The 20,837-nt window shown below is 43.5% G+C and overlaps 1 protein-coding gene across 1 annotated transcript; it reads left to right on the forward strand.

Moving 5' to 3' along the window:
* The first annotated feature begins 12,793 nt into the window (after positions 1-12,793).
* S100a11 (S100 calcium binding protein A11) lies at positions 12,794-17,352 on the forward strand. Its single transcript, XM_059264860.1, has 3 exons — positions 12,794-12,902; positions 16,014-16,166; positions 17,035-17,352. Exons 2-3 carry the CDS (start codon positions 16,020-16,022, stop codon positions 17,188-17,190), a joined length of 303 nt encoding a protein of 100 aa, XP_059120843.1. The 5' UTR covers positions 12,794-12,902; positions 16,014-16,019; the 3' UTR covers positions 17,191-17,352.
* Positions 17,353-20,837: the final 3,485 nt, after the last annotated feature.

Here is a 20,837-nt window from a genome sequence, read left to right on the forward strand (position 1 = left end):
GTTGCTTTTCAATACCAACTCACTGTTAAACATCCGATGTTGTGTCTCTATAATGAAAGTCAACTTAGTTGTTAAGAAGAATAAGACCCAGGCATGGTGGTGCCTGCCTCAGACAGGAGGATGTAGCGGTCAAGGCCAGCCTGGGAAATTTGAGAAATCCTGTCTCAAGAAAAAAACAGAAGAGTTGAAGAAGATGGAAATGTGCACTAATATGAAAAGATGTCCAAAGCAAATCAGTTGGTGAGTGCACCAGTGACTGTGTATCCTTAAGTCCAGCAATCCCTGTGTTTATTGTTTTTGGTTAACATACCAAAAAATGGGTTTCACGAGACAATTCATACATATTATTCCACATTTAATTTCCACATACATATCACTATACTTTGTTCACATTCACCTCCCCGACTGCCCTCCGCCACACCTTCTCTTCCCTCTTGGTTTGCTCCTTTCCCCCTGTTAATGCTCATGTGTCAGTTCCCCACCCCACCCCCCGCCCAACAAGACCGCCAAGGAGCCAACCTCCGATGTAAAGGTTTCATTTATTCCAGCCTAGGCAGGGACCTCCCCGACACCACTTTACAGTAGGTAAAAAGAGGGAAGGTCCTGAGCACCCACTTTAAGGGATTTATATAGAAAAGGTTCACATGCAGAATGTTATATATCTTGGGGGCTAGAGATGAGGTAAGCATAGGGTTACTAATTGCTAACAGGGTTCAGGGTATCTATAGAGACATAAATTTCTATTCCTTATATCCTGCTTTTGTTGACACATTCACATTTATTGTTGCAGTCCCATACTCTCTTGAGTTCAACTTCTGGTCAATTGAGCCCATTACTCCTCATATCCTGTTTTGCCAAGTCTAGGATACACAGATTTATTGTCCCAGCCTTATCTTTCTTTCCCATAGGTTTAACTTCTGGTCAGTTCAAAAACTGCTGGTCAGCAAATACCTCTAGAGGAAGAAGGGGCAAGGGGAAGGAAGGTCTCTCAAGATGGCTACTAATTTCTCTCTTTCACACCCAGTTACTATTCCCTTTCTCTTGTTGCCTTCTCTTGTTTCCCCAGCCTCAATTAATGATCTTAAATTTTATTTAAGAATTATAAATAAAACAGAACAAAGTAAAACCAGAGATCCGAGACTATGGGAGCCCCCCAAACCAGAGGTTCCAAGGACTCCGACCAACAACATCGAATTTCTAGGAAACAGAAGTGCTTTGTAGGGCTGGAGAGATGGCTCAGAGGTTAAGAACACTGGCTGTTCTTCCAGAGGTCCTGAGTTCAATTCCCAGCACCCATATGGTGGCTCACAACCATCTGTAATGAGATCTGGCTCCCTCTTCTGGCCTGCAGGGATACATGCAAATAGAACACTGTATACATAATAAATAAATAAATCTTTAAAAAAAAAAAAAAGAAGTGCTTTGTAGAGACAATTTTATTGGTTGCTTCACAATTACATGGTTGATTAGAGTCTCCTGCACTCACTACAGCTCACTTTCCCAGTTTCCCTTGTTATTTACCAGTGTGTGGAAATGTTCAAGGCCTGGGCTTGGGTTCCAGCTTGTCAGGAAACGCATGGGCTGGTTTGTCACAGCCTGGATATCCAGTGGCTCTTACTCAGGACATGGTTGGGGGAAGAAGGGGACATTGGGGGAACCCTGTAGAGACAATGGTCAGCTCCAGAAAGGATGGGCCCCTCAGCAGAGTCAGGATGAACAAGTAGCTACTTAAAGCCAAGAATCCTGACCCGCTGCTGTTTCTCCCCAAGTCCTGCTGTACACCTGGCTTCTTCCACTAATGGATTCAGCTCCAGGAATGCAAGCAGTGTAAAATCATCCATTCACCTAGCAAGTCCTTCTGTGTTTCAGTGATCCTTTTGAGAGAAGTCTCCAGGGACTAGAGAGGTTTTCCACTAGTTAAGGGTACTTGCTGCTTTTCCAGAGGACCTGGTTCAGCACCCACAACAGATAGCTCATAAACATCCGCAACTCCAGCTCCAGGGGATCTGATGCCCCTGGCCTCCACTGGCCACATGGCAGCACAAAACCATCTGTAACTCCAGTTTTAGTGGACCCAATGCCCTCTTCTGGCCTCTGAGGGCACCAATGTGAATATTATACACAGACATGCATGCATGCAAAATATCCATACATATAAAAAGAAATAAAAATAAATGTTTAGAAGAAAATTTTTTAAGTCAACTTGAGTCAAGTTTCTATGACTTGCACCCACAAGCCCTCTAATAGTTCCTTCTTGCTGTTCCTTCTGTATGCTGTGAACATGTGTTGCTATGATTGGTTAATAAAGAAGCTGCTCTGGCCTATGGTGAGTCAGGTTATAGCCAGACAGGAAATCCAAGAGGCAGGAAGAAGAAAGGAGAAGCAGAGGAGACACCAGCCTGCAGCCCAAAGAGCAACATGCCAGCAGACCACTAACACTATGGTCACATGCAATACATAGATGAATAGAAATAGGTTAATTTAAGGTAAAAGAGCTAGCTAGCAAGAATTCTTAGCCATAGGCTATACAGTTTGTAATTAGTATTAAGCCTCTGAGTGATTATTTTATAAGCAGATGTGGGACTGCAGTGAGAGAGATTTGACTACACATTCTAAAGACTAGGAACAGTCTGATTGTCCTTTGCTTTATATCTAGTATCTACTTATGAGTGAGTACATATCATGTTTGTCCTTCTGAGTCTGGGTTACCTCACTCAGGATGATATTTTCTAGTTCCATCCATTTGCCTGCAAATTTCATGATGTCATTATTTTTCTCCACTGAGTAGTACTCCATTGTGTATATGTACCACATTTTCTTAATCTATTCTTCAGTTGACAGGCAAATTCATAGAGACAGAAAGATTAGACATTATCTCAAGATGGAGAAGAAAGGAATATACAGCAATGATTTCCTAAGTACAGAGTTTCTGTTTTGTGTGATGGAAAAGCCCCACAAATGGACAGTAGTATCAGGACATAATATCATAAATATAATAAATAAATACAATTAATGTAACTAATGAATATCATAAATATAGTTATTGAATGAATACTGTAAATGTAATCAATGAGTACCTCAAATGTAATTAATATCGTGAGTGTAATTAATATCTTGAATATAATTCATGCCACTGAATTGTGAGCTTAAAAATGGTTACAATTGCAAATTTTATGTTCATTAAAAAAAATAAGGTGGAATGTAATCACCATACATTATATGTGTGTATGAAATTTAAGACAGCAATGTTCTAAAATAGAAAGTGGTGATGGTGTCATGGGCCATGAGGATGCTGGACTAAAGTATATCAAATTGTGCAAACAGGCAAATTGTATACTTTGTGAATTATTTGTCAGTAAATATTTTATAAAAACGTAAAAAAAAAAAAAAAGACTAGGAACAGCTGACCTAACCTATCCTCCCCTAACTGCCTCTAACTGTGGCAGGGAAGGGTTAATGCAGAAGAAACGAGGTCAGAGGACAAGAGTTAACTAACTGGTTTCCTGTTCCATATAAGGACTTTGTCCTCCAGAATGTGTCCTGAAGGAGCTGACGGCCTAATTAGGAAAGATGGTTAGCTGTCAAGATTGACTGTATCTCAAGGCAGCAGAAAAGTACAGATAAAGGGCACAGTAGTGATATATCCGAGAGAGAGAGAGAGAGAGAGAGAGAGAGAGAGAGAGAGAGAGAGAGAGAGTTCCCTCAGTTAGAAGATGAGTGAAGGCTTCCTAGAGAAGGTGGTTTTATGTTGTCATGTTTTCATTTTTATATTACGTGTGTGTGTGTGTGTGTGTGTGTGTGTGTGTGTGTGTGTGTGTATTTAGGGAAATGCTTGTCTGTGCCATGGTGTGGAGGTCAGAGGACAACTTGTGAGACTTTGTTCTTCCCCTCCACCATGGGAATCCTGGGAATTGAACTCAGGCCATCATGCTTGGCATCGAGAAGCTTTCTCTGCTGAGCCATCTCACCCACCTGAGGTATTTTGGTTAAGTCATTGTGTAAGTACTGTGTTAGCTTTCTAATGCTGAACAAGTGCCCCATAGAATCTATTAGGAGGGAAGAGCTGCTGGGATGACCGTTTGGGGAGTTCCAGTCCTTGCTCAGTCGGTCCTGCTACACTGGGGCCTATGGCAGAGTAGCACAGCATGCCAGAGAGCATGTGGTGAGCAAGCTGCTCTCAGCTCATGGCCAGGATACACAAGCATACATACACACCACATGTACAAATGTACACACACAACCAACACACATGCAAATATATACACACAACACATACACGCAATACTGTAGCTGGAGAGCTTCTCTCCAGGTCCTGCCGAGCCCTGGCAGTCCAACAGCCCACTTATAAAATAAACACACAGACACTTATATTATTTACAAACTGTATGGCTGTGGCAGGCTTCTTGCTAACTGTTCTTATAGCTTAAATTAATCCATTTCCATTAATCTATACCTTGCCACGTGGCTCGTGGCTTACCGCATCTTCACATGCTGCTTGTCATGGCGGCGGCTGGCAGTCTCTCCCTCCGCCTTCCTGTTCTCTCCTTTCTCCTCTCTGTTAGTCCCGCCTATACTTCCTGCCTGGCCACTGGCCAATCAGTGTTTTATTTATTGATCAATCAGAGCAATTTGACATACAGACCATCCCACAGCACAATACACATACAAATATATACACACAATGTACACACATATACACACAACATATATACAATTATATACACACAACACATACAAATATATGCACATACCACATACATAAATATATACACACAATACACATACGAATACATACACACAACACACACACTAATATATACACACATACACATACAACACATATACAATTATATACACACAACACATACACACAATACACACACACACACACACACACACACACACACACACACACCAACATATGCATTTCTCCAGGACCCTCCTGATAGGAGCCGAAATGGCTGAAGCCCTGGGGGGAACTTGTCTCCAGGGAAAAGATTTATAGCTGTCAGATGGCCTTGCAAGAAAGACTGAGCTGAGACAGGTGGACAGGGGGAAATTACACCTTGAAATCCATTAGTTTCACATATCTCTTGCTTTCTATTTAAGCCCTACCCTTGCGAGAAATGGTTTTGTTTTCTATTAAAGGTGGCTAGCCCACCAAGGGCTGATATTTTATAAACACCCCATCCTGTGAAATTTTGCTGTACGTGAATGTTTGCCTGCACAGCCCTGGGACTGGACTCTCTATCACCCCCTTCCCCTTTGCACCAATTATGAATTAGTCAATAGCATCAGATTGTGAGGCCCAGCTCTGGCCAGTGGGGTAAGACACAGTTACTGCCTGAATTAGAATAAAAGCCAGACGAACTTCCTGCTGTGGTGTGCTTGCTAGCCTACCTTAGGTTGTGCCTTGCTGGGTTACTTTCACTTAGTTGGTGTATTTCTTTGTGTGACACCAAGAATATTCTTTTCTGATGTCCTCATGTCAGGACCCTTGAAGATTGACTTGTGGGTATCGGGGGTTGGGGGTGGGGCGTGTTACTGGATCTCTTTGCCCCTTCTTCCTAATGTCCCTCTTCCACATTGAATAAATCTCCTTTCTCTGCTTTGCACTATAATTTGGATCCCTGATAATACAGACTGTGACCCCCCAAGTCCATGAACATTAATTAGCATGGCTGGAAACCAGTGATAATTGGTTCTTAACAGTGAAAAGTAGCTGGAAAGTCAACCCTGCCTACAGGTAGCAAAAGTTCCACTTGACTAGAGCTCATAGTGAGCACAAAGTAAACAACAACAACAACAACAGAAATAGTTGGAATTGAGCCACAAAAGAGTTTGAATTCCAAGATGAAGAAACCAGATTTTAAAAAATAATTAAGCAGCATAGAGACCCTCTGAGAGTAATTCACTAGTGTTGTCAGGTCACAATTGAGTGGACATGTGTCTTTTATGTCCTTGGAGTACATGTATGTCACAATTTTCTGTGGATCATTGTGAAAGAGCAAATGTCTCAATGGTGCCAACAGCAGTTGAAGACCTAACAATAGTTTTAAAGGGACAGTATAATGGCCTCTAACCACCAGCAGGAAAGAGGTCTGGAAAAATAGGAAGGAATATAACTGTGCAGGCAGGAGAAGAGGAAAACACACACTTTGCTCTCACCAATGTGGATAAGAATGCTGATGCTGCCTTAGAGATTATCTCTGCAACAAGATGAGGGAGAATTATGGGTGCCAGCAATTAAGGCCGCCGCTGTAGGAAGTGAGAGGAGGGAAGAGTCTGGAAGAGCAACAGTAATGATACCCTAAGTCTGCAAAGTGGTTACAAAGGACACTTTCATTTAATCCACACAGCAATAGTGTGAGGAGTTATTAACATTTGCATAACACTACCCCATTTAAAGAGCCCTTTTATATTTGTTATCTTCCTAATTATTAGTACCATTTAAAACACGAAAAGCCTGAAGCTCAGAATTGGAGAACAGCTGCAACTCACTAAGACCTTTGCTTTCCTTTTGCAGCATGTCCATTTCCGCTGTAGTGACATCAGAGATCCTGGGTCATTTCTCAGCTTTGCAGATGTGGCCTTAGTGCTCGAGGGAGCAGTTAGGTCTTATCTTTAAGAGGTAAAATTCTAGCTCTAGCTGAGAAGAGAGCCCCACCCTGAAGACTGGGTCAACACCTCCTGACTCAGGTGGCTGTTTTTTAAAGGTCTACTCTTGTTGTATTAACCAGATTACACTTGAGTATCTTCCAAGACCGGAATGATAACTTTTTAAAAATCTTTGTATACTCTGAATCCTACCTATTCAATAAATACTTGTTAAATAATTTGATGAATAAAAGAACAAAAATGTAAGACCTTCGAAATATCTTGAGAATCTTCTTTTAAAAAAATATGAAGAACCAAACAGTTATTGGGAGTGAGTTATTTAACACTGCCATGAACTTTAAATGGCACATTCCTTTCAATCCCATGGACAACCATTGTGTCATCCCATGTGCAAGTCGCTACAAATAACACAAACATGAGCAAAACAGATCTAAGACCTCAAGGAATTCACGTGGTGACTGAAAAGATAAAGCACTAACATCAGTTCTATAGACATATAGCAGAACATTATAAATTCTTGGGGTACAAAGGAGAGGGCATATGGATCAGCAAAGATTCATAATGGAAGAGAGTGGTTGAAGGAGCCATTGAATTTCACTGCAGGGAACTGACACTAGATCTGCCTAAAAGGGAGACAACACAAGGAATGGCAGAGATGTACAGAGGACTTGGGTAATAATCAGGGGTTCCACTTGATTAAAGCATTGATACCTGAAAGAAAATGGCAGGTGACATTTTGACACCCTCAGCACCAAACTATGAATGCCACACATGAGGCCCCTCAGACGCTGTAATCTGAACACATCCATCAGTGCAGATGGTCCACTCAAGCCCCTTTCTCCCAACTGCTGACTCCTTCCTGCTCCTTCCAGCTCTTCCTTTCCATCTCTGTGGAGTAAGTCCAGCTACCCCCAACTCCTCTGGGACTTAGTCACTTTTTTCCTGTGCATTTGGAGTCTTATTCTGATAGTTTTGCCACCGTAGATAAACCTACTTGAGTGTGTTTTTGTGGGATGTCTGACTTGTCACATGGGTGGAAGGATCTGAACTCTGGTCCTCATAATTGCACACTGAGCACTCTTAAACAGTGAGCCATCTCTCCAGCCCTTCCCATAAGTTTTTAAATCACCACTTCATCCTCATTTCTCTCTGGCTGCCTCTCCCTCCCTCCTCCTTTCATACTCAATGAGTCCATGAACACTCCACACTTCCCATCCCCACTCTTCATTTACCAATCGTTCCTCAGTCCACTGCCATCAGTCATTCTCCTTATCCTATGCCACATCTGCTCCATCAAAGGCCTCTAAGGATAAAATTCCCAAATCCATTGGATGTGTATCACCTTGTATTGTTCTCTGGCTCTGCGCAGTCTTTCTCCTTGTGAACCTCTCTCTCCCTGAGCCTTTGATGACACCAGAAGGTCTCCTACTCCCCAATCATTTTTCTTCTTACTTCTATGCTGGCACATCTTCCCACACTTGCCCTTTAGTTGCTGTTTATTCACTTGTGTTACACCTATAGAACAGAGCCTTTTCTGGCCTTGCTAATTACTGTCACCTCAGTGCCTAGACAGCTCCCTGCACACAGAGACCTTCCTGTCAGAACTGCTAAATGTTGGAAACACTGTAGTAATCAGGGCACCATCTCTGTCCTTCCTCTAGGGAGGAAGACAAAGTGAGTAGAAGATGCCAACAAAGTGTAGAAACAATGATGATACCAGAGGCTGTGGGAGAATGAGCTGGATATAGGACTTGCTTAAGCAAGTCCACATTGAATTGTCATGCTGGCCTCAGCTTCAAATGGAAGACAAGTGTCAGTATGGAACCATGATCTTCTACCCATCCCCAAATATCACACACTTTGTATTCTGTCCTGCCACCATGCCCAGCTACCAGCTGAATACGCAGCAGAACCCTTGATTCGTCTCTCTCTCTCTCTAACACGTATCCAAATAACAGCCAAGTGCTCTAGTTTGGTTTCTATCGTTGTGATAAACAGCAACTTTGAGGAAAGCATTTATTTTAGCTTACAGTCCCTTATGAAGGGTTGTCAGGGCAGGAACTTAAGGCAGAAAGTGAAGCATAAGCCATGGAGAAATTCTTCTCACTGGCTTGCTTCTCCTGACTTGCTTAGTTTACTTTCTTACACACCCCAAGACCACCTTCCCATTGATGACTGACTATGGTAGGCTGGGCTCTTCCACATCGATCATCAATCAAGAAAATACCCCCGCAGGCTTGTCTACAGGATAATTTGATGGGGACCTTCTCTCCACTGAGGTTTCTTCTTTTTAGATGACTCCATATTGTGTCAAGTTGAAAACAAAACCAAACCAAACCTAGCCATCATACCGAGCAAGGCTGAGATTGCCTTCCAGTGTTTGGCAGTATCCTGTCCGCATCACCATGGCCATCTCACTGTGGCTAGTAGAATGCCCTACTATGTTTTTAGCCTCTAGTCTCTCCTCTCTACTACCTTTTTTTACACTTATAAGAGTGAAAAAAAATCACCTCACTCTCCTGCTTAAAAATCTTCTTTGGTTAGAATCCAAATTCCCAGGCATAGCACTTAATGACCTGCATCTGCCTCATATTTACCATCATCTCATTTCAGGAAAGCCAGTGCTACTGAATCACCGGCATCTACTGATAACACACATCAGGTCCCATTCTTCTTTATAGTTGCACCAATTATTAAAACTTCCTCTGGAGATACTAATCAAATCCAAAGCATTCTACATGAATAACTCTGAATCTATATACCATTATTCTCTCCTGTATAGATGAGAGCAGGCAAATTAATGTAGCCAACATATCACAAGCACAGAGGATTGAACCCTAGCCTAAGTGCCACAGCCTGTAGCCCTAAAATGTTCCTATGTGGCCTGGCCTCACCTTGCTTCACAGTGGTACCCATTAACTGGTGACTTCTTATCCATTTTTGAATGCCCAACTCAAAATTGACGTTTCTCATGATACTTCCATTACTACGCCAGAGTTGGTTACTCATCCCTTCCCAGCAATGTCATGGTAGCTGGCCATGATCCTGTCAGCACATTCATCACACTCTTGTATGCCCATTAGGGATGTACTCAACCCTATACAGGAATCAACTTACATATGAGAATTACTCTGGACCGTGGAAATTCCCACATTTATTTCCTGATCAGCCCTTTCATTCACCTGTGTTACCTCATTTTTTTTCTTGCTACCAATTTACCAGTTCTTATGCACCCCCAACTTCTTAGCCCTTTTGATTGACTCATTGTTGGCCAACCTTACCAAACACCCTTTTTCCACAAAACTTCCGCCTTGGTCACACAGGAGTCTTTTTTTATTTTCAGTTACCAATTGACTTATTTTCTTCTCTTTGTCACGTACTTTTTCTAAATCTCACAGCTTGCACTTCCTCTTGGTGTTTTGTTCATAATTCCACTTTCTCCTGACTTTCTAGTTCTCTCTGTGCCTCAATTCCTTCTAACTGCCAAATTCTGCATGTGTTTCTAATTCCAGCTTGCAAGGATAAAGGACAGATTTGTCCCAGTTTATTTTTAGGATGAAGCCTTTACCACCTGCCATCCTATGCATCGGCAGGCCTTGAATCCAATCAGTTGTGACAATGGACACAAGGTCAAATCACAAGCAAACCTTGGACACCAAGTCTGCTCCTTCAGCAGAAGCTGTAAGGGAGGCATTTTCTCCCTAAAAAGATTATGATATGGGTATGTCCATGATTGGGGTACGCAGTAATTTAGACTAATGGCTCTTTAGTAACTTTTATTATAGATTTTTTGAGAATCTGATAAAAGCTATATATCTTCCTTTTGGAGATGGGGAAAATCTCTTATGCAGAAAACTGCTGTTGAATATTTTTTTTAAGATGGGTTAAATTTGTTTATTCTGTAGCACATTTGTTTTAATGATGCAAAGATATATTGCATTCCTTTATGTTGCATTTGTTTAACTCTGTGAAGGTGTGCTACTTTGCCTGTCTAAAACACCTGATTGGTCTAATAAAGAGCTGAATGGCCAAAAGCAAGGCAGGAGAAAGGATAGGCGGAACTGGCAGGCAGAGAGAATACATAGAAGAAGAAAGAGAGAGAAAGAAGATTGATAAGCAAGAGAGATCAAGGAGTGAGAAAAGAAGGGGCCAGCCACCCAGCCACCCAGCCAGCCATGGAGTAAGACTGAAAGTAAGCTTACAGAAGTAAGTAAAGAAAAAAAGCCCAGAGGCAAAAGGTAGATGGGACAATTTAAGTTAAAAAAACCAAAACCGAAAAAAGCTGGCTAGAAATAAATCAAGCTAAGGCCGGGCGCTATAAGAAAGAATAAGCCTCTGTGTATTTGTTTGGGAGCTGGGTGGCAGGCCCTCCAACTACAGGAAACCTCACACATACCTTTAGGATTTTAAAGAAGTCTAGCATCCACCTTCAATGCTCTGCCCCATCTGTGTGAAGTCCATCCCTGGAGATCCTCAAAGGCAGGCACTGTATCACACCCGTGTTTGTGTTTGCAGAGCCCAGAACAGTGTTTGGCACATAGTAGGTTCTCAGATGGAATCAAAAGAATAAGTTGACACTTTAATTTATTCGTTAGGGCTGAACAGGTTATTCAGAGCCAAAGGGGGCTAAGAAATTTAGATTTTAAAAAGTTATTTATTTTGTTATTAATTATTGTGTGTGTGTGTGGGGAACCTCATCATAGGTCACATGTGGAAGTCAAAGGCCAAGGAGGTGGCTCTCTTTTTCCATCTTGTGGGTTCCCATGATCAAGCTTAGGCTATTGGCTTGGAGGATGTACCCTTACCCTCGTAGCCAGCTCCCTGACCCTGGAAGTTTTGTTGATATAAAGGTACCAGAAAGTCACTTTGTTACTTTTATTGTATCACATCTTACTTACTTACTCAGTCGATCAAAGCTGCACATCAGGAAAATGTATTGTTTTTTATTGATTAAGTGTGTGTGTGTGTGTGTGTGTGTGTGTGTGTGTGTGTTTTATTGGAGGGCAAGGGCTCAGTTATAAAATCAAAGGAAAAAGGGAGTGGGAATGTAAATGAGATAGTGGGAGTGTGGTAGAATAATGATGGGTGGGTCCAAGTACAATAAAACTGACATTACAAGGGTCTTGATTTAAAAAAAAATTGTGTAAGAAAGACTTTTAAAAAAACATGGTGGTAATGTTTTCAAGTAAAGAAAATGGAAAAACGGCCACATCATTGGCAGAAATGGAGAAGTTGGGGAGGTATAGGGAGATCTAATTATTTCTTGAATTTTTGAGTTTGAAACACAAATGGGGCTTTTAAATGAGTTTCTTTTGGTTTGGATTTTAGTTTTCTTTTGAGACTCTGTAACCTAGGCTGGTCTGGAACTCACTATGTAGCCCATAGGTTGGCCTCAAACTTGGAGCAGTCCTCCTGCCTCAGCCTTGAAAGTGCTGAGATTACAGGCAAGAGCCACCATGTTGAATGGGGTTCTAAACACGCACTAGGAACTGTGAGTCGGAAGTAAAGATGAAATTGGAGAAGAGGATTTGGCCTCATGTACCCAGGAGTCAATACCAGAAGCTGGCAGCAGACTCTAGGACATATTCACACAACGCTCCACTCACATCTACTCTGCAGCTCTTGGGGTCCCCTCAAAGGCATCACTCTACGTCACAGTCCTAAACGTCTTCCTAAATAGTAAAGGCGACATGACTTGTTTCTAGATGAAAGCTCAGAGGGTTCTTGACAAAAGTACTGCAGTGATGTTATGGACCTAGGATTAGAAGCCAGAAGTGCTTCATATAATCCCCAACATGGAAGACCATATCTTAAAAATTTTTTTTTTTTAAATCACCACTGTTTATTAAATATCTTCAGTGTAGTATCATAGACAGCCCTGGCTCCTAGGGACCTTCTTGACAACTATTATCCATTCTTCTTCTTAACGGATTCTTCTGCTTATCCAACCTGAAGTGCAAATGGTCCCAGGCACGGAAATGACCTAGGAGTGTGGACAGACTTCCCCCAAAGGCAATGATCTTCGATCTTCGAGATTACAGGGGAGAGGGAGAGAGGCCTGTTATGTCCCAGGGACGACAATGGGTGTGCCTGTGCCTGAGTCTAGGCAAAGCGAGTTGGGAACGCAGCGGGGACAGGCCGAGGCCTGCGGAGGGGCGGGGGCGGGGGCGGGGACCGGCCCAGCCTGAGTCAGGCTGAGGGGCGGGACTGGGACCAGGGTCGCCACTCCTGTCCCCGCCGTCGTCAGCCACAGTTGCCGCCGGACCCCGCTCCTCACCAACTTGGTAAGCCTAATTTTTGAACTTTTAGATTTTTTTCCCCTTCCTCTTCAAAGAAAAGAACAAAGGGCAAAGCTACGCGTGCTCTTGGCCGGGTGTGTCTTGGACTAACGTGTGGACGTGGCAGAACATAGATCAGGAAGAAGAAACCGAGTAGGAGGCAATTAGAGAAGAGTGGAGGGCACGACGAAGCCCTCAAATTACACCCTAATGACAGGCCGGGGGAAGAAACGGGGATCTTTTTGTTCTCCCAGGCGAGATACGGTTTAGGGTTGGGTGCGGTCGCCTGACTGGCCTCGGGGCCCGGGTGGGTGCGGCCGCCAGAGTCCCCGGGCCGTGCGCCCCTGTGCTCAGCGGGCATCGGGGACCTCGGCCGAAGCCACCGATTCCGAGAATGCCAGGAACTCCACCTGAGAGCTGGAGACCTGGGGGAATTCTGGGCGGTGTCGCCAGGCCTTCGTGCAGACCAGAGAGTGAACGTTTCAGAACTTAGCCTTCCCGAGTTCTGGGGAAATCAGCTGCGGGAAGCCGCGGGCAAAGGGCCAAGGCACACACACGCACAGAAACTGCAGCCTGTTGCAGCCCGCGGAAGCGCGGGCAAGAAAGTGGGAGGAAGTCAGTCCCTCCCAGCCCGCTCCTTTCCTCTCCCCTTTACTCCCCTCCCTGCCATCTTTTTTAGCCACTCCCTGCATCACCTGCCTGTTTCCTCATTTTTTCTGACTTTCCTACTAGTTCGCCCCTAAAGTCTACTTCCCTTTGTCTCTCCAATGAAGCGGACAGCAGACTTTGGAGAGTGGCCCAAGTGGGTTTCTGCCCTAGCCCCAAGCTAAGCATAGATTTTGTTTTTAAATGGTTGGAAGACAGTCGAGAGGAAAATGATCCCTTGTGATACATGAAAACTATATGAAAATCAAATGTATAAAGTTGACAGGCACCCCCACACCCTTATACTTTATGTATCGTCGCCCTTGGCGCCAGGCTACGGTGAAAGAGTGACAGGACCATAGAGAGCTAAAATTATTCACAGCTGCCCCTTGATTTAAAAAGAGAAAAACTTTCGGACCCTGCTTTGGTGTGTCAATGTCTTATCACTTCCTACTCACTTTTTCCTTCTTCCCCTTTTCAGCACACAGGGTGCCTTGGGCCCAGCACCAACGGGTTGTAAGGTGGAGGGAGATGGATGAGACCCTGAACGCTGGAAGGAAGAGCGTTGGGGTTGGTTAAGAATGAAATAGTTAACTGGTGTATTTCACATGTTCCTGTCAAGGGGAGGCTTTCCTGTAATGTTGAATGTTTAGGGTGTGTTTTAAAGATTCTTTCAGTGTGTATTTTCTCCTTGCTCTCACTGTTCCCACCACACCAAGGGGTGCTGGTGTGGAGAGTGTCCTTTCTTTTAGCCACCGTGCCTTCCCACCCTTGCGATCCATCCGTTCTACAAGGGAAGGGGAAGGAAGCATCTGTAGGTGTGGGAGCCGGTCAGAGCTGGGCCCATCAGCCTGGAACCTTCTCCCCAATCCAAGCCAAACCTTCAGCTACCACGTGACACACTAATACTAAGGCAGGGAGATTTTAGTTCCGATAGGAGGAGCATGTCGTGCAAACACTTGTTTCTAGGCTATGGTGTTTTGTTTGGTCTCCAGGCCCTGAACCTACCAACACTTTTCTCTCCTTTAGTAAAAGTTCCCCATAGGGGAGTTTAAGTTCTTCAACATTGTGGCTGTTTAAAAGAATTTATCTCCACAGGGTTCAGGTGCTCTGAACTTTCCTAGGTGCAGCGGGCCACAGGAGTGCAACTTTGATGGTAAAGTGTCTAAAGACAGGAGGTGCTAGGAAGGGAAATCAGGGGCCATGCGGCTGCTAGCTTTTGTCATCTTTAGCATGTGTTATTGCACAGTCTGAATGCTTTCATCTTTTGTACCCAGGGAGTGCATTTTAGAGAGAAATCAAAGGCTAAATCCTAAGTTGCAATTGTTAACATGCATCCAAATTGTAGTTAATTACTATCAAGCAAGAAAGCTTCAGGGTGTGGCCAGGCGGGTTCCAAGAGATCCTGCAGTTGTGCTCTTATCCACCAGGGGGAGCACAACAACTCACTTCTGGGTTCTGGGCTCAGATTTCTGAATGACTCAACCCAGTAGAATTTCCTTTAGGAATTCTGCGGTGAGAAAAGCAGAGTCCTGCAGAGGATTTGAACTGATGTTCTTCCTGGTACAGCCACAGCTTTGGTTCAACTCTGTCATAAGAAATTCCAGCTACCATTCCTCTGGAAATAAGAGGCACTTGGATGAAGCAAAGGCAGATGTCAGCAGAAAGAAACCTGGGAGCCAAGAGCCGAGGGGGTGATCTGCCGTGGTAGTTCCCCTCTCATGCCTCAGTTCTGTACAAGTAAAGTTAATGGTATATAGCTGTCTGTTTTAAACACACACACACACACACACACACACACACACACACACAAAGTATATGTATGGTTTCACTAGTTAGGCCAGGTTAACCCAAACTCTTGATCCTCCAAGTATATGCATCCCCACACCTAGCGAATATACTTCTGCACATCTAATATGTCCTCTCTCCATCTTGGTGCACAATTCCAGATATGCTGTTCATTTTTCTTCAAAGAAATGCACAGGTTTCAAGAGTTTGGCGTTACTTTAATGGCGTCTCGATCATCACAGCAGCCTTTCCATGCTCTTGGGGAACAGGTCACTGTAATCTCCCTCCGAAGTTCAGTGTGTGTGTGGGGGGTGGGTGCACAGGTTATAGGTGTATTTACTCACCCTGTCTAAGTGTGTCTGGGTGTGAGTAAATACAGGCTATGCATGTATTTACTCACACTGTCTGAGACTATTAGAAAAGTTTCTCCCTCGTCTGAACCATGTAGTGTTTTTAAACACTTGGACTTCCATGTGGAATGCCTTACCGCACCGGCAACACATACAGTGGAGCTAAGAGAAAAAAGCTGTTGCTTTCTGTGGTGTCTGCACTTCTCTGGCCCCCTATAAATGGGCCAGACACTAAGAAACTGCTTCAACCTGAAACGAGGCACTGTGATCCTCCAGCACTCTCCATTCTCTAGCTATATATTTAATGAGCTCTGCCTTTTTGTTTTCTTCAAAGGCAAAAATGTCCAAACCTACAGAGACTGAGCGATGCATCGAATCCCTGATTGCTGTTTTCCAAAAGTACAGTGGGAAGGATGGGAAAAGCTGCACACTCTCCAAAACTGAGTTCCTCAGCTTCATGAACACAGAGCTGGCCGCCTTCACCAAGGTACCTGTCCCTGCCCCCATACACTGATTGCTCACCGAACAAAACAGGAGCCTGGCAGAATGGCCAAGCATGAAGGATCAGCATCTGTCTCCTTCTCCCTAGCTCCAGGCCAAGGGTCCATTTCTCAGCCCTTGCTGAATCCCTGGATCTTGGGGTGAGCCCCATGTGATCCATAGCAAGTGCCTGGCACCGAGAGTGGCATGTGTAATGGCATGTGCCATAACAGAAGCACTTCAAATTTTATTCCTCCACCCCAAGACTGTAGGGCAGCCCTGTCCAATCAGGTTTTCTGCAATGATGGAAATAATATTCTATCTTCACACAATTGATGTAGTAGCCACCCATCATTGGTCATGACAGAAATTCATTCTACTTGAAATATGGCTGAGGACTTTCTAAATTAATCTAGATGCAAATATAGATAGTGGTGATTGTGTGTGTGTGTGTGTGTGTGTGTGTGTGTGTGTGTGTGAGAGAGAGAAAGAGAGAGAGAGAGAGAGAGAGAGAGAGAGAGAGAGAGACTCAGGTGGGGGATGAGGCTTCTTAGGCAGGACCTATAACTTTCTACCTGAAACCACTCATTTCCATGTGATTTACATGTGGGACTTGCACACAACAATTTTACTAAGTTGAATAACCCTTAAAGTCACAGAAAAAACACAGGACAAGGAGCAAGGAAGTCTGGGTTCATGTCCAGGTCTGCTGCTAAAGCAGATCCCTTCCCCTCTTTGAATCTGTTACTTCATGTTGAAAAGGGGAATATTAATAACCCCTTTCCTGGACCTTATACTCTATTGAGAATAAGATGTGGCAGCATATTTGAAAGCACTGTAGAAAGTGAAATATAAAGATGGCCTTGTCTTTGCAGAACCAGAAGGACCCGGGTGTCCTGGACCGCATGATGAAGAAGTTGGATCTTAACAGCGATGGGCAACTAGATTTCCAAGAGTTTCTCAACCTTATTGGTGGCTTGGCTATAGCATGCCATGATTCCTTCCTCAAGGCTTCCCAGAAGTGTATCTAACCCTCCCACTTCCCAGAAGTGTATCTAACCCTCCCACTTCCCTTCAGCCACCAAGTCATCACATCCTCCCCCATCCACACCTGCACTGAGCCCACCACACTCACCATAACATGCAGCTCATTCTTACTAGCAGAAATAAAACGATGCCATTTTTTTAATGTATGCTGAGAGTTGGTAGATTTATGTAGGGGAGGGTGACTTATAGGAGGAATGTAATGGAAGCCGTTACCAGAAACTCCCTAGTAAACAGTGAAGATGTCTCTTGGGTGTGCACAAAATCATAACTATTGAGTGATACAACCAGAGTCAGCTCATATTTCTAAGGTTGCTGGACAGAGGCCATTTGTTGCCATCATTCACTTATTAAATGTCTATGTCACAGGCCCTGAGAATACAGTCAGACAGCCAAGCTCCTGCCTTGGATTTCTAGTGGGGAAGAGAACTAGAACCAAGGATTGTCTTGTGAGGACAGATGTCCCAAGAAGGAAAGGTAATGGGCATGTCACGGTGGCTGGATAGTGCACTGCTGATATATGAAAGACAGAAGAAGCAAGCATTTCAAGGCTGAAGAGGACATTTCAGGAGAAGGAACTCGGAAGGTTAAGGGACAGAATGGGGCAAGAGCTGTCAGTGCTTTGTGTTTGGTATGGACTTCCTCACCTATGACTGGCTCTAGCTGATAGAATGTCTTCTGTCTCCAGCTCCCCTGCAAGCTGCACAGAGAAAGGATGGTGAGGAGCCAGTAGATAACAGATTAGAGAGAAATGAGGTGAGAGAAGCAGGTTTCAGCAGTGCCTTATGCTTCTCAAGGAGTTAAGCAAAATGGACCAGACTCAGGTTGTTTTAGCCTGTGAAGATCCAAAATAAAAATTAGTGCCTCAGGCTAACTAGTACTATGCTTTTTAGGTATAAGTATAGCTTCCTCTAAAGGACTTCCTTAATTGGCTAGCGGCACATGAATGGGGGGATGTTTGTAACCTGTAAAGGTCTCCATATTCATTTTGCAGGTGCATCCTGTATTAAAAAAAATAATAATAATAACAAAACCCTAAAATTACCCCCAATGAAGAGATGGAAAAGTACCAAGCATATTAATGTTATACTGGTCTGTTGACCTACAAGAAATCAGTGACTCCCATTTGAGACATCAGGGTCCTAGGGGACTAACTGGGAGATCTTTACTTGCCTGGTGACACCAGATTCTGGTAAGAAGTAAGACCAATTAGTGTCAAGCTATTAACTGAAAATTTCAACAAGAAACCCTTATGGAGTGCCTGCTCCCTGCAAAGAGAATGAACGGTAGAGAGATGCTAGGAGAAGGGGCTGGTTTGCAAAACTGATGAGTTCAAGAGAGTGCTGTGCTAAGTGTGCATTGGACGGTCTAGGTACCAGGGACACACATCTCCTTACCTGGTTCTGCCGCCTGAGCTTCAAATCTGCCTCCTATGCCCCTTTACACAAAACAATACCAGGAGTTTTTGTTTCATGTAGTCATGAATTAAGCAAATACTAATTTGAACAGTGAGTAAGACTGTTCATAGCATCTCCCATGGAGTAATGAAAAAGGCAGAGAAGATTCTTGTTCTTGAGAACCTTGCACTCTCAGGTTCAACCTGTCCCAGGCTGAAGTTACTTACCGTCTTCCTCACCTGCAGCCCATCCTCTCTACTGGCCTCATCTCAGGCAATGACACATAGTGGTCCCACCGAAGAATGCAGAAATCAGCTTCAAACTCTTTTCTTCCATGTCTTACTTCCCCATCTGCCGGCAGCCAGTAACCATGTCAGAGGAACAGCAGGTGGCAATTGGGGTTCAAGGTGTCAGCCCAGCAGTAGAAAAACTCTCTGATAGGAATAACCTCATTAGGCAAGGCCATGAGACTATAGACACCAGAATGTCTTTCGGTTCTGTTATCCCTCTATATGTTTGCTGCTATAGTCTTTTCTATGGTATTTGACATGGTATATATGGAGGTGGGGAGTCTCCCACTGCCTGTATTGTAATATGTTTATCTCATGATAGCATTCTGATCTACTGGGCACTTATATCTGTGGATTGTCAGGAAGATGACTCCTCCTTAAGCTATATTGTCTAATTGACACAGAGTTTTGATGAATAAAAATAAATACTAAGATGTTTCATAGCTAAGGCCGATAAGCTCCATGAGGCTGATAATCACACTTAAGAGCTGTTTTAGATCACAGCCCAGATTCACGATTTAGGAAAACATTTGAGTCTAGGAGAGAGGCTAGCTCAAATTCCTTCAATCTTAAATGCTGAGAATTGCAGTCATAGGTTTCTTGTGCACCATTAGGTGATACTAGCCTCAAAATATCTTTAGACTAGACCAGATGCCTTGCTAATGGTTTTTAAGATAAACAATCCCAGATAAGCAATTTTTAGTTCACAAGGATATAGCTGAGCTGCCTGGCTAGATTGTAAATACAAAAACAACCCAATTATTGCTAGTGGGCAAATGATTAATTTTTTGCACCCATTCCTGACCTCAATTTGGTCAGGGCTTCAAAAACCGATTTGACTCTGTAGCCCCAAAATAAGGGCTACAGACTTCTTTCAATAGTCAAGAGTCACACACAGGACAAAGGGTACATTTTGAGATTTAAAGCAAAGTACATTTTGAGATCTAAAGCATCACAGAATCTTCAAATGCAGACTTGAGCTGATACTAAAAGATATATGGTATCTGAGCCTGAACTAGAGAATCTATGACACCCTTAGTGTCTTGTTGTCCCAGCACTTACCAGGCAACTCTAAGATCTAGGAGAATTCAGAATTTATGACTTCTTCTTCTTCTTTTTTTTTTTTTTTTTCGAGACAGGGTTTCTCTGTGTAGTTTTGTGCCTTTCCTGGAACTCACTTGGTAGTCCAGGCTGGCCTCGAACTCACAGCGATCCACCTGGCTCTGCCTCCCGAGTGCTGGGATTAAAGGCATGCGCCACCACCGCCCGGCGAATTTATGACTTCTAATTACAGAGTGTTTGTTCAAATTGTTCACATGGTCATTGGTTAGTTTGATTTGCCTTTTCCCTTCCTGGGACATGCTTTTTTTTTTTTTTTTTTTTTTTTTACTTATAATCATTCACTTGAGAAGTGGTACATAACTTCTCTATGACTCCTGTATTGTCCGAAAGAGTTAGTTGGGATATATAAGTTGTAAAAAGACACGAGAGAGGGGAGCAACAAAAGAGAACAACATGTGAGAGAATAAAGAAAGGAACCATCAAAAGAGTGCACGAGAGTCCTAATTTTCCCTAAACCCTCAGGTAGAAAAGTCATAGCAATCTGAAAGGATTTTAGCATGTAAATGATTAAAAGTCCAAATAAGTAGAACAAAAAAAAAATCAAATGCATAGAAAATGAGAACAAGACACATGAAGAAAAAAGAAACAAAGATTCTGTAAGTTAAATCATTATGCAAATATATAAAGGCTCCTGAACTGAGTGTTCCACCTTCAGTTCATGGCCCAGCTCCAGAGATATGGAGGGACTTCTTCCTCCCCACTGAGCCCCAGGAAGACTTGAGTGACTCACTGCACCTGCCCACCTCACAAGGACCCTATTGTACTGCCCAGTAACGGTGAGAGAAGCGGTGGGAAGAGGACCACACCCGAGTAGTAACTGTGATC

Source organism: Peromyscus eremicus, chromosome 6 (genome assembly GCF_949786415.1).
Source record: "Peromyscus eremicus chromosome 6, PerEre_H2_v1, whole genome shotgun sequence".
NCBI lineage: Eukaryota > Metazoa > Chordata > Mammalia > Rodentia > Cricetidae > Peromyscus > Peromyscus eremicus.